Genomic DNA, 14,576 nt, shown 5'->3' with positions numbered 1-14,576 from the left:
GAAGAAAGACCAAAGCAGAGCAACAAAAAAGATAAACTGATCAGAAAATATGATCTATGAGGAAAGGTTAAAAAAAAAACAAGTTTGGAAGAGAAAACCCAGTTTTGTGAAAAGAAAAGGGAAGGGGGACCGGATAACAGTCTTCAAATATGTTAAAGGGTGTTACTGAGACCATGGTGATCAATTGTTCTTCAAGTCCCCTGAAGGTAGGACAAGAAATAATCTGTGAAATCTGCAGCAAGGGAGATTTAGGTTAGAAATTAGGAAAAAGGTTCTAACTATAAGTATAGTTAAGCACTGGAACAGGTCACCAAGGGAGGCTGTGGAATCTCCATTGTTGGTGGTTTTAAAGAACGGGTTAGACACCTATCAGGGATGGTGTTGGTACTCCTGGTCCTGCCTCAGTGCAGGGGATGGACTAGATCAGTGGTTCTCAAAGCTGGTCTGCTGCTTGTTCAGGGAAAGCCCCTGGCGGGCCGGACTGCAGCTCCCACTGGCCGCGGTTTGCCGCTTCGGGCCAATGGGGGCTGCGGGAAGCGGTGCGGGCCGAGGGATGTGCTGGCCGCCCTTCCCTCAGCCCCCATTCGCCTGCAGCGATGAACCACAGCCAGTGGGAGCTGCGATCAGCTGAACCTGTGGATGCGGCAGGTAAACAAACTGGCTCAGCCCACCAGGGGCTTTCCCTGAACAAGCGGTGGACCAGCTTTGAGAACCACTGGACTAGATGACCTCTGAAGGTCCCTTCCAGCCCTACGCTTCTATGATGCTATCCACTCCCTGTATGACTCTGAAATCTTCATTTCAGGGCACAACACCAGGAGCAACAAACACATTGGAATTTAAAAGGGAGGAAACCAAGAGTGAGCTAGAAATAGCTTTACACCCCCCCACAGAAATTAATAGTGAATGAGATCCCCGGTAGAGGGGAGTTCAATGATTCCAGGGAAGGGATCTTCGCCTCTTTTAAATTCTGTGGGGATTTCCCCTAAGGGCAGGCTGCAGGCCGAGCAGAGCAGAGCAGCGTTGTTTCATTGAGCTGCTCCTCAAGCCTTGCCGCTAAGAACTCCTCCACCGCCGGCTCGCGTCTCCCCGCGGTTGCGGGGCTGCAGCTACTCCAAGCATTACGGCCCCGTCGGGAGGCTGTGCCGGGAGAGGCGGGGAGCAGCCAGCGGCTGGGCAGGAGGCGGAGCGGGGGCCGCTGCCGGAGCCGCCGCGGCTGTTCTGGGAGGCAGAGCGCGGGCGGCGTGTGGCTGGTGAGCGGGGGGCGCTGGGCACCGGGCGCGCTGCAGGCAGACGGGGAGGCCGGGGCTGTTGCTAACTTTCGGGGTGCGGGGCGCCCTCCCGGGGGGTTCCCGGGCGCTGCCTGTCTGCCCTGCCCGGCCTGGCAGGAGAACCGTGGAGCCACCGGCGGGATCTGGGGGGAAAGCGGCGCAGGGGAGCCCCTAGGGAGCCGGGGTGGGGCGGGGCTGCCCCATGCAAACTCCTCTCTGCCTTGTGCTTATAGGGGCATTGGCCGCGCAGGGACCCGAGAGGAGACACCCCCGCTAGCCGCCTCCGGCAGGTAAATCCGTTCCCACGGTGGGATGGGGGTGGGGACTTGGAGGGGGGAGACCCCTGGCCCCGTAGCCCATCTCGCTGGGTGTTGCCCCTTGCCCAGGAAGAGGTATGGGGGGGAAGGGGGTGTTACAGGGCAGAGTGGGGAGAGGGGACCCCCCTGGGCAGGATCCCCAGGGGCAGGCTGGGTGGGAGACCCCTCTCAGGGTACCTGCCCCATGGAGGTGTCAGGGTGAGGAGCGTAGACCAGAACTGTCTCCTTGTGTCCTTGTACTCCCAGCCTGAACCCCTCTCCTCCCCGAATTAGGCCTGGGTCTTTCCCTCCTCCTAGGGAAAATTCAAGAAAGCAGGCTTGTGCCAGCTCCTGTGGATGGGATCGACACACCAGCGAGCAGTCGGCACGTCTGCACTGCACTTCAGGCGTGTTGGGACATAGGAATGATCACACCAGCTTAGACCCAGGGTCCGTCTAGTCCATTATCCTGTCTCTGACAGTGGCCAGAACCAGATGCTTCTAAAGAAGTAACCCCTAATAATTAGAGATGGAGGTTAAGCCTTGAAGCCTGCGGTTTTGTATTCCTTCCAAAATTTTATTTGCATCAACTGTTCTGTCTCTGGCGATTCTTGTTGTTCTTGTAGATGTTCAGGCCCTCTTTGAATGTTAGTAAGTTCATGGCTTCAGTGACGTCCTGTGGCAGTGAATTCCACAGTCTAATTATGTGTTAAGTGAAGAAGTATTTCCTCTTAGCAAATTCCAAATTGATACCTTTTAATTTTATTGACAGTCCCCTGGCTCTTGTGAGGTAGCAGATAGCTGAACAAGAGGTTTCAGTCTCCCTTCTCTAGACCGTTCATTATTTTGTATACTTAGATCATGTCTCCTCTTATCTGTTGTCTTTCTAAGGTAACCATCCAAATCTCTTCAATTTCTCTTCATAGAAGAGTTTTTATTGCTTTTACTTGCATCTCTTCTCTCTGTAATATCCTTTTTGAGATGGGGTGCCCACTACTGCATGCTGTATTCCAGATGAGGTTGCACTTTGTATATATACATTTCATAATGGCATGATCTAGATAATACTGCCACAAGTGCAGGGGACTGGACTAGATGACCTCCTGAAGTCCCTTCCAGTTCTATGATTCTGTGATCACATTTTTTGTATTCTTCTCCATCCCCGTCCTTATGCCATAGGAGTTTTCTCTGAGGTTGATGGATGGAATTTTCCAGAGCCTGTCCTACAACAGGCAGTTTGGAGCCAGTCTCATGTCTGGGCCCAGGGGGCAGTGGCCTGCAGTTGCTTCCCTGAAGGATTTCTTATGGATGGGGTAGACACAGGTGTCCAAAGAAAAAAGATGGGGAGCCAGCTGCATTGCTGCCAACTTTCCGTAAAAAAAATTAGGGTGACCTGTAAATTCCTCAGTGTGTTGAACAGTCCTGTTGTCTGACATTCAGTCTAGCGAAGGAGATAACGTGAAGGGATGACATGAGGCAATGTCTGGAATTTAAAAAATTTACATCTTTTTTTCCAGTGAGTTATTAATCATTGGAGCAGCTTCCCAAAGGATGTGGTAAATTCTCCATCACTTGGAGTCTTTAAATCATGACTGCCTGTCTTTCTGAAAGGTTCATCTACCAGCTGTTTGTCTCACTAAGGAACTGGTGGGTGAATGGCTGAGTAGTGTTATATAGGATGGTCATAATAGTACCTTCTGGTCTTTAAAGTCTGTCACCCCCGTATGTCCTAAGCCAGGATGATTTTCAGGTTAGCTAGAAACAGACAAACTACTATTCAATCACAGATTCAAAATGTCATTCAAAACAAATATCCTGTAAAACACCCCCACCACCATAAAGTGCGGGGCCTGATTCTCCCATGCTGGGCACTCTATGTCACCGCTTACACCTATGCAAAAGCAGTGGGAGACATTTCCAGATCAGAAGAGTAGCACTTTGCACAAGTATCATTGACACAAAGTGGCAGGCAGTGCCAGTCCGAGATGTCCTTTCATTCTTAGGTTATGTCCACATACAAGCTTGCACTAGCTTAGTTAAACTGGTGCAAGCCCCTGTGTGGGCACTCTTATTTTGGTTTAGCCTAAACCAGTTCCTAGTTATAAGTTAAATAGAAATAAGTGTGGCTTGAACAAAAATAAGTGTCCATACATGGGTTTGCACTTGCTTTAACTAAATCTGTTTAAGTTAAACTGGTTCAAATTGTGTATGTAGACAAGACATCAGATTTGTCCTCTCCCTATCTATGTTATTTTCTTCTACTTTCCTCTCCCTACTCTATTCTCTCTCTCTTTCACTCTCCTTTTCTGTCTCTTCTGAGCCCTCCTGTTTGTGACATCTGCCATTAGTTTCTTCTTCACTTCTCTTTCTCCCTGCCCCCATGGTTCTCCCTGGTTTGGAAGCCAGCCCAAGGGTCCAGTTTACTGTCTTGTCTGTAAGCCTCCATGCTCCCCATGCTGTGCTGCCAGAGTGAGAGATGAGTGGAAGTTTCTGAGCTGGAACTCCACTTGTGTAAGAAAGCAGGGGCAGTTGGCAGAGCCTTCTCTGTGAGGGCCCCTCAGTTGTGGAACCTGCTCTGAAATGGTCCTCTTTTATCAACCTCCGGGGCTGTGAGGCCCATTTGTTTCCCAGACCTGAGAGGGTTCGGGAGGACTCTGGTAGGCGTTGATAAAGGCGTTGAAAAATGTTTATTATATATGTTTGTAATTGGGTGGAGGGAGCCAATAGTTTACTTGTAGTCCTGTATTACTGAAATGTGCTAGGAGGGTCTACACCTAAATTGTATAACTGTGGGTTAGAGTGCATGAGTGAAAGAGGGAAACTGTAGGGGTCACCCTCCAAATGGAAGTTAGTTGCCAGCTCAGCATGTGGCCATAGGGGAAACTGTCCACCCAAATACCCCCACATTCCAAAGAGGGGAGGGGAGAGAGGAGTGGTGTGACAGGAGGCTCTCCTATCACACCCATTCTGAACACTGAACCACGGCAAAGATCTCTGCAACGTGAGTTAAAGGAGTAACTCTGCTAGCTGGTTGCAGTAGTAGGCTATCTTCCGTTTGGAATAGTGTGTAGAAAATGAACAGTGGAAGATGAACAGCTGTCTGCCGTCGAAGCCTAGAAACAATGATGTGCTCCCCCAGCTGCTACTGTGAGCAATGGTATCAGTAAGAGGCAAATCAGATAGCCTGAATGTTTGGATTTCTGTATGCAGTGGATAGTCCGTCAGTTCAGGACACTTTTTACTTGGGTTTCATATCGTTGCCAGTTAATCCCCCACATTATCAGACCTGAAGGTTCAGTATTCCAAATAGACTTTGACACAAAACATTTCCCATAATAAAACTCCTGATTGCTTCACTTTATAAGTGCACTGGGAGGATAGAAGTAAGCTGAAAAGGACCCCACAGGCACCAATTCCTGCAGCTGTGTGGCATTGTGCAACCCAGGAAACAATCCCTCTTGTGTCCACAGTGACTGCTGGCCATAGCTAGTACTTGACAGGCAGAGGTCCTGGACTGCTGTAAATCATCATAGCACGGAAGTTTAATGGATGAGGGTCTGGCCTTTTGCTTACTCCTTAACTTCTTTAACTTTATTTTGCTGCAGCCCTGACTCAAATCCATGCATCATTGAAAATATGGGCCTTTATTTCCCACAAATATTAAAGGAGTTAATAGTCAAGGGTAACATATGGGCTATTAGTCCAAAGAATTTTCCATTTCTACACTTGATTACATAAGACAACTGGTACATTTATATTTGCCATACTCTTTGTGATGGCAGATCTCTAAGGAGTGAAATATAAGCATGTAGATAGGTTTTATTTTCTGTGACTGGTTCTGTGTATAGGGTTTTATATTTGTGGGGAAGTAGGATGCTGCCATGCCAGAGTAGACTCAGACTCCGTGCTGTCCTAAAAGTGTCTGTTTCTTTATCTTGCTTTGTCCTCCTGGTAGCGTAGAAAGAAAAATAAATGCTTCTTGATATGTTTTAAATTAACCTTTTCTGAACACTTAATGCAGTTTCAAATGAGCTTTTATTTTGAACATTCCCAGAGAATTTGTAAGTTTATCTGAGAGATTTTGATCCATTAAAATTAGGGCTGTGTGCAGAAACACAGTTACACTTCAGGATTGAAAAGACTTGGCAAGTTGCAATAGGGGTTAACAACATGTAGGTTGGTCAACAACCTCTCCACTTATGGTACAGCTTGTTTGGGGCATTTAACACTCTACAGATGATAGTGTTGAATATGAGATGAGCTTGCTGTTATCAAAGGGGAAATGATGGGCAGGACTCTTGCTCCTAAGATTTGGCGTGACTTTTCTCTCTCTCTCTCTCTCTCTTTTTTTTTTTACTGCCAAGAACTAAATATTTTTTCAGCTATGATTTAAAGGAGCTATCAGAAGTTAATCCAGATGTTGATATTTCTTAAGGTTACATAACTAGGGATATCACAAGATCTGTTTTACACTGAAGGAAGCTAATGCAAATTTGAATAAAGACACTGTCAATATCAGTGCATGCAAACAAACAGCATTTTTCTTCGGTTTGTTTTGAAAAACAAAGGCAAGCAAGTTACTTTATTGGTTGTTGGGCATGTAGTTTTTAATTATTTGCAGATGCACATTAGAGGCTTTGGCAAGGAAGCTGGTGATGCAGGCATGTGGAGACTAGTGTGATGCCTTTGATGCAAAGGAGGTGTCAGCCAGAAGATGGTTATCTAGGGGATGGGTGGGGGAAGGATCATCAGTGCAGAGGCAGATGACATCAAGAGCCAACAAGACCCTATTTTTGTTAACAAGAACTGCCTGCATGCAGCTGGATGATCTCATGCTATGAACTGCCTCAATAGAGGGTTCTAAAGTACAGTCTGGTGACTAGAGTTCTGCACTGCGGTGTGATAAATCCAGACTCCGTTTCCATTGCTATGGGCAAATTTACAATTGGCCCAGGCAAGTGTAGGTCTCCTGAGTACATCTGAATTACAGCAGTAATGAATTTGTCTTAGGCTCACTTTATAGCCTTAGGGACCACCCCCTGGATGGAGATCATAATAATAATGAGGGTTTCCATGCTATCTAATCTGTTGGCAATTAGTGCATATGATAGCAAAGTTGTAACTTAAAGAAGATGCTTAATATGATTTGCTCTGGTTTGCAAATGCTTTTCAGCTGACCTCATTAAAATCCTGCTAAGTGGAGTATTTTGTGATTGCTTTGCCTTTTGAGTTTTCTAAGCGTAGTATACTCACCTCCCAACATCCTAAAATCCTAACTACGATTCAGCACAGCCCTGGGCATTTGGCTGTGTGGGGGACATTTAGATTTTGTCTGTATCTATTTACAAATCATTAGTCTTGTAGCCGAAGCCACCCAGATTGACAGCAGGTTGGCATTTGGTGGCATCTGCTTTCGAAGCAGAGAAAGTCTGTTGTCTGTAGGTGGAAGAAAAATGAAATAACGTGGTGGGTTTAGTACTTCACTGTTTGTCCTTTCTGCTCCTGTAAGTGAGAGTGCTGATGCATCGGATGCAGTAATGGCATGTGGGGAAAGTGTGCAGAGTTGGCTCAGACAACAGTTCAACCTTAAATTGCTATTTGTACAAGTGTTGGCCTCTCTTCATGGCTTTGTATTTGGGCCACGCCTCTGAAGTAAATACCAGCAGCCAGTCTGTAGCCATGTATGCCTTTGAAACAGCTAGTTCTTTGTTCGTCAGGCTGGTTAGACTGCACCATGATAGTTTAAATTTAGATACACGTTGGAAGCAACATTTATTTTGGCTTTGGTTTTGAGGTAAATGTCAAGTCTGTTGAGTACGTATAGAATAGAGCCCAAACTTCAACCTTAACTCGCTGTTCTGTGCTGGCTTACTTTACCCACCCCACTGCAGTAAGTGGGATATTAATGGGACTTAGGATACGATATAACAAGAAACAATCCATCTTGCAATGCCTTCTACCTTTGTACGTTGCGTACGCTGGGAGTGCAAGATTGGGCCCTAACAGCAAGAGAACTGCAATCTTTTTTGCAGCATAGTTAATTTTATATCATTACAGAAAAAAATCTGTGCTCTAAAATAAATGTGGAAGAAATGACTAGCTCATCTGTTGTGTACGTGATGTGATTTATTATGAAAACTACTTTAACCAAGAATGTGCAGTGACTTAGTTGGGATGCATATGCACTGTAGCCCTTTGCTGGATAGAATTGGAACGACTCAACTCTGTGACTTAGGCTCTGTACTGCTAAGAGCTAACGCAGATTCTCTTCTAGAGAGCTGTGCTTTTTGAAGCAGGAGAATCTGAGTTCTATTCCTGATGAGTGGTGTTGGTGCACAGTTCATGACAGTTGTAAAGTTCCTTATTGGCCATAGATTTGTTACATACGTAGTACTCTCTTGTCCACATCTGTCTGGCTCTTCTATCTATTTTAGATACTTAGACCGCCTTCATTGCCATAGTATCTGAGAGCCTCACAATCTTCAGTATGTATCTTCCCAGCTCTCTGTGAGAGAGGGAAGTGCTATTATCTCTATTTTACAGCTGGCAAACAGAGGCACAGAGATTAAGTGGCTTGTCCAAAGTCACCCAGGAAGTCTGTGGTGGAGCAGGTAATTTAACCCTAGCCTCCCAAATCTGTTGGTAGCCGGCTTTTGAATTCTCGAATGCCCACCTCCCAATTCTTGTGCCATGATTTAAGTAGGACAGTCGGGTTCCTGAGACAAATGGGGTAACTGAAAAAAGCTTTCTGCCACGTTGTCTAGTTGAAGGAATAAAGTTCTGGGGCCTGGTTTTCAAAATGGCTTCACACACTACTCCCAGTCATTCCAGGTGTTGCAGTTCTGAGTGCCCAAAATTGGTGCTGAAAATTGAGCCACAGGTAAAACCAAATGTGTTTTAAATATATATAAAGGGAGGACATATACGGAGTGCATGTGGACATTTGTGTTTCTATAGGTTTCAGCAGATAAGATGAAAAAATGTATGGTCTTTTTAAAGAGTCTTGCTCATGATCAGAGTCAGGGAGCAACACTTGATGTATGCCGGGTGTATTGCTTTCTACTCTCTGCTCACATTAAGAGTCAAAGAATCTTCTGGCCTGTGTGACTATGGGGAGCATTTCAAACTGCAGAAGGTGTCACTCTGGTGTTACCTTTTGGTTTGTGGCATGAAGTGAGATTGTGATTTTAAATTTTACATAAACTGACCTCATTATGACCCAATTTCAATATATCTTTGTGTAATCTGATAAATTGGTTGGCCTCCATGTGAAAGCCACGTAAATTCTGAGGTTGGTTGAAGCAAATTAACATTTGGCTAAGCACTAAGATGGTGCTAGTTTATCAGGAAAGGGGGAGATTTTCTCTGACTTGCATCTTGTTCATCTGTGCACAACAGTCTCTCTGACTGGAAAGAGAAAATTGACACCCAGGAGCCTGAATCATCAGCCAAAAGATAATTAATTTGAAAGTCCAGGATACTAGCGGCACCATAAGTATCCCGTTGCAGCTTGTTTTATAATGCGGTTTCAAAAAGTAAAGTAAATGCAGAGTATAATGCAAACCATCTGAAGATGAATCATTGTAACAACGAAATGAAAGATTGCTGATGTATCAAGGAAAAAAATCATTTTTTTTATTAACTTTCTTGTGTGTCTTACTTCAGATGCACTTGTGAAATTCATTCTAAAGCTATTTAAACTGTTTTAACTCGGTAGCTGAAAGTCTTGCAGTACTCCAAGGAAGAGCGAGGGATATTTGTGCTCTGCGCTGCTGCCCCCTTACTAGGGCGAGGGTCTCTGGTGATTGAGTTTTGGCTTCCCTGTCTGGTTCTACTGCCTGAGAAGATGGGAGAGCATGTTTGAGTTGCAGGCAGGCACAGGCCCCAAAGGAGCAGAATACTTAGCAGCCAGCTGATTTTCTTCAGCCCAGCTGAGCAATGGGAGTTCTTCCATTGAGGTGAATGGGGGTTAGATTGAGCCACTTGTGGTTATTGGCCCTGAAAGTCAGGAAGAATTCAGTGTGCATAGCCCTCCTGGACACCAAAGTCACGTGCCCTTTGCAGGTCAGATCCACATTTCAATTAGGGATGTAAAATATTAAACAGTTAACCGGTAAGCATTAGTCTTACCATTAACCCACCCTAACTGTTAACCCCCAGCCGCCCCGGGCCAATCAACCCCAGCCCTAGCTGTGCTGGTTGGAGCAGCCCCGGGCCACGCAGGCTGGAGCAGCCCCAGCCCGTCTCCCTTTAATCAGTTAATCAGTTAAACGATATAATTTTAATGGTTTAAATGGTTAACTTTTTAAATGATATTTACATCCCTAATTTCAATAGCATTTCAAAGTAACATTATGGGGAGAATTCAGTTCTGTAACTTGGGAAGAGAAATCTATTCCTGCCTCCTCTGCGGCCTTCCTACTCCTGACTGTATAGGAAAGCCTCTTTCCTTCTGCCAGCAGTTTCAGAAGTACAACAGAGCATTCTTCTCAGGGGGAGCAGTGATTCACTGAGATTTAGCAGTTATAGAGAAGCCAAGTGTTTGCACAACATCATTTAGGTTTCACTGTTGAGTGCAGTTATCGAGGGGTGTTTGGGGTGGAAGGAAAAATTCAGGATACTAAGGCCTGACTCTGATTGCCGCTACACTGGTGTTACAGTGGTGCAATTCCATTGACTTCAGTGGAGTTACTTCTGATTCTCACCAGTGTGAGAACAGAACCATTCCTCAAATGAGGTAGGGGAAAAGGCATCAGTTGTTGGGTGAACATGCCTCCCAGAGTCCCTCTGCCAGCGACACTTGCCATGACAGCTTGGCCATTTTCCCAGCTGCCACAAGACCTGTGGCAGCTTGGGTACAATTGCCCTAAACTGCACCCAGGATCAAACTATCATTCAGTAGCCCCAGCACAGGGGAGATACAAGATGCCTCTCCTCTTCTTATTGCACTGGGCTTTGCACGGGCCTATGGATGAACTGGAGCCAATAAAAGTTTTGAAGTCTTTCCCAAGTCTGTTACCGATGAAGGTTAGATGGTTTAAGCAAATAAAAGGAAATCCTAAATATTGCCTCAACGAATGTGACATTTTCTGCTTCAAAGATCATTTTGATACAAAGCCAGCCTAAGAGAAAGGGTGTACATATGGGAAATAGTTGCCCTAAATAGCTTTCTCCTTATTGCTGAATTCTAAGCATTTCTTGAAAACCAGAGTTTTGTGTTTCTCTTTTCAGCTTGAACTAACAGGTTAGTTTTATATCCAAGTGTCTTGGTCTCAGTTACGCTGTTTCTGAATCCCTAAGATGTTCGAACTGTAATGTGTGTGGGTGTACAGTCTTCTCTCCAAAACATATTTGCAAGAATTGTTTTCAGGCTGCAGTGAGGAGGTGTTGGCTCTGGTGTTTGAGATGTAGCAGCTGTGCAAAGAATGCCTGTAAACAATATTTAAACCCCTACAGACAGGTATCTTTCTTTTGTTCAAGCAAGAATTGATTTCTGTGTTTGAGTGTTCCTGTTTACTGATTCTTTCTCTGCGTGTGATGGCAAAGCTGCTAGATTTGGTAAAGTTTATTATTCTTGGCAGATGTCCTGAACTACAAGAGAATGTTGGGAGTAGGGAATGGAGGGTTATACTGTTTTAAGTGGAAAATTCGTTCATAGTCACTTGGCCAAACTGTGTGTGATGAATCCAGAAAACCGCTCTGGGAAACAAGAACAAGCTATGCAGCTGGACAGCCAGGGTTTAATATATCCAAGTGTATGTATCTTCTGAGTGCTCTTGACTCACTGTTCTGTTCTGCTATATCACTTATTGTGGCTTTAGTATTGGCAGACCTCTTCATGGCACTACTCATTCAGCTTTGCCTAGTGCTCAGATTACCTGTGTACTAGCTTTGCAGTAAAACATGTGTCTGAAACATAACAGCTCTAAAACACATGGCATTGAAAAAAATATTCAGCATGACGCATTTGAGACGATGTTCTCACACTTGCACATGTATACACCCGATATACATATTGCAGTAAATATTTCAGATGCTTCCAATAGATTTGCAAAGGGGATGGGGGGACGTTTGTTTTAAAAACTGAACAATAGTTTATGAATATAATATAAACAGCAGAAAACGGAGCTGGCATTTAAATGGTTCTCTGCATGGCAGCTTTATCCCTTACTGTGGTATTAACTCAACCATTTGGCATTGAATCATCTTACTTTGCTGTTTGCTCGTTTCTTAGTGTTAGAGCAGTGCAGTGGCACTTTGTCCTGGGTTTTTTTTGCAGTAAGTGTGCAAACTTAAGTGGCTCTTTGTCGTAGTCATTGTTTTTCTATATCATTGAAGGGGTATTGTATTTTCAAAGCAGGTTGTATTTGCAAACTATTTCATGTCAGATGGGGCACAAAAAGGAACAATTGCAAACAGGATAGTCCGTAGCTTATGATGAGTCTAAAGTAACCCCCTTTTTTAAGGTAATTTTGAGGTTTGTTGAGTCTTTTCAATGAGCGTGCTGGGTGTGATAGGCATTTGTGGTGAGCAACAGTCAGTTCCCAGAAAGATCTTCATGCAGGATGACCTCCAGATTGCACATAGAGTACAGACTTCCACTGTGTTCAGTGCCCGGGATTCAACACCAATTTAATTGCAGTTCCTAGAGTGCCCTCCTGCAGGGTACTTGGTCCTCCTGACTCACTTGCCCGCTGCCATTGGCCATTCGGCCTGCTTTGGTTGCCTCCTGGTCCCCTCCCATGTCCTCTGTCATGCACTCCCTGAAAGACCGTGAGGGTAGGATGGGCTTTTGCCTGCAGCAAGTCGTGCCCTGTTTTCCAACTTTAAATGGTGGCACGCCCTATGCAGCCAGCCTTCCCCCCTACTAGTCCTCCGCCCAGCTCTGCATGGGAGCTCCTGATTATTGGGTGGGGAGAGGCCGGAAAGCGGCCATGCGGCTGGAGCAGGAAGACAAACTGGTAGTAGAGGGGTAGGTGAAGAGGGGCAGAGCTAATTCTCTCCACAAGCCTGTGAGGTGAATGCTTTACATGGGTGGGAAAAACAGACGTGCAGAGGTTAAGAAGTTCACCAGTGAATCAAAGGCAAAACCAATGCTCAAAATCATACACTGACATCAAAGGGGGTTTTGCCATTTACTTTAGTGGGAGAAATATCAGATCCTTAATCTCATGCAGAGGCGTTACACTCATCACTGAATCTAAAGAATTTGCTTTTGCTTTCTTCAGAGCTAAAATTAGCTTCAGGTGCATAAAAATAAAACATTCTGATTTTAAATACTTGACTAGTTTTTTTTTAAATGATGCTTTTGCGGTCTTGAGTCCAGTGCACTGGAGTAGGGGTGAGTGCGACACTTCTTCCCAGGATACCATTCTCCTTGAAATGCACCTCTCCTATTGCTAAGCCCCCACCCTTTTAATCCTGTTCTTGTTTAAAAAAATAAAAACTTCCTCCAGGTCTGGAATCTGTGTGACACTTGATCTCATTTCCCTTCAGAGACAGGTGCATCTCTTCTGTGTCCTGCCTTATCTCTGTCACTATATAGAGCAAACCAGGCCTTGCATGGGGCAGTGCACAACGGTGCTGCTGTAGAGTTTCCAGCAGTGATCACGAGAGGGATGCCAGCTATCATCCTGTTGACTGTATTTTTGAATAACAGAGCCTTTACATTTGAGGAATGGGAGCTGCGGGAAGTATATATAATATAACATATGGAGATATACCTATCTCATAGAGCTGGAAGGGACCCTGAAAGTTCATCGAGTCCAGCCCCCTGCCTTCACTAGTAGGACCGAGTACTGATTTTGCCTCAGATCCCTAAGTGGCCCCCTCAAGGATTGAACTCACAACCCTGGGTTTAGCAGGCCAATCCCTCCCCAAGAGATGTGCTGGCCGCCACTTCCCGCAGCTCCCATTGGCTGGGAATGGTGAACTACGGCCATTGGGAGCTGCGGGAGGCTGTGCCTGCAGATGGTTAATGTAAATATGGTCTCACAGCCCACCAGCAGATTACCCTGACAGGCTGCAGATTGCCCACCACTCACCTAGATCCTGTTTCTATTATAATTGGGATTTTTGACTCATCCTCATTAGGGTATCTGAGAATTATTTGTACACAGGGTATCGAGTTTTTTTTTCCTCTCCTAATATCCTGCAGATCCCAGCTGTATTGAAGATGAAGTCCTGGATACTATCACTGCTCTTGACCTGCATTAGCTGCACATGGCACACGCAAGCTGAATTTTTCACCTCTATCGGTAAGGAAAGAGTCAGTACAAAATGTTGGAGCGCAGTGTATAAAATTCTTTAGTGCACACAAAGAAGGTTCTCTTTGGGTAAGCCTCACACTGTAATCCCATCAGACAAGGTTTACGGTATAGAGTGTTACCCCATTGCAAGCCTAATGCAATAGTGTATAGCAGGATTGGTGCCGGGGCCACTTACTCCCTTTAAGCCACACCAGTAATAAGCAAATTGGTGCAGATTTCTCTCATACAGACAGGGCCCCAGTTTTGAATAAGCAGCAAAGAGTCCTGTGGCACCTTATAGACTAACAGACGTATTGGAGCATGAGCTTTCATGGCATGCATGAGTTTTGAATAAAACGTGCAAAGGGAAAAGATGACTCATTCTTTGCTGTTAAGTGGCATTGCGTACCTGTTCTGGCTTGAGCATGGCACTTAAACCTTACCTGAAGGTTTAATGCTAAATCACTGAGTAGCTAGGAAACCTTTTTAATTAAAAAAAATATATATTTTTACGTGTAAGAACTTCTTAGAATTTGGGAGCCTAATATGGTAGTTTTGAATACACCAAGAGTGATGACTTATATCCTTTTCACACTACTTCACATGAAATTTAACATGTAACAAAGCTTCATGGTAAATTCACTAGCATTTCTTGCCAATATCATTATGACTGTTTCTCTTTCACCTCGGATACAATGACTGGGCCTACACATTGCCCAACGTAAACAGATTGTTTTTGAAAAGTTCCATTTATGGACAGA

General features: G+C 44.9%; 1 protein-coding gene across 4 annotated transcripts in view; it reads left to right on the top strand.

Moving 5' to 3' along the window:
* Nucleotides 1-1,007: 1,007 nt before the first annotated feature.
* P4HA2 (prolyl 4-hydroxylase subunit alpha 2) overlaps nucleotides 1,008-14,576 on the top strand; it is a 49,571-nt gene continuing 36,002 nt past the window's right edge. Inside the window, exons 1-3 of one of the 4 annotated variants that reach the window (XM_039485904.1) lie at nucleotides 1,008-1,253; nucleotides 1,505-1,561; nucleotides 13,725-13,824. In XM_039485904.1, coding sequence (XP_039341838.1) covers nucleotides 13,743-13,824 — 82 coding nt within the window. In that variant the 5' untranslated portion in view covers nucleotides 1,008-1,253; nucleotides 1,505-1,561; nucleotides 13,725-13,742. The remainder of the gene's footprint in view (nucleotides 1,254-1,504; nucleotides 1,562-13,724; nucleotides 13,825-14,576) is intronic. The other 3 variants (XM_039485901.1, XM_039485903.1, XM_039485902.1) reach the window with 3 other exon arrangements.

The sequence above is a fragment of the Mauremys reevesii genome, linkage group 8 (genome assembly GCF_016161935.1).
Source record: "Mauremys reevesii isolate NIE-2019 linkage group 8, ASM1616193v1, whole genome shotgun sequence".
NCBI classification, from domain to species: Eukaryota; Metazoa; Chordata; order Testudines; family Geoemydidae; genus Mauremys; species Mauremys reevesii.
Note: the sequence above shows the minus strand (reverse complement) of the source record. Positions and strands in the feature narration are given on the sequence as shown.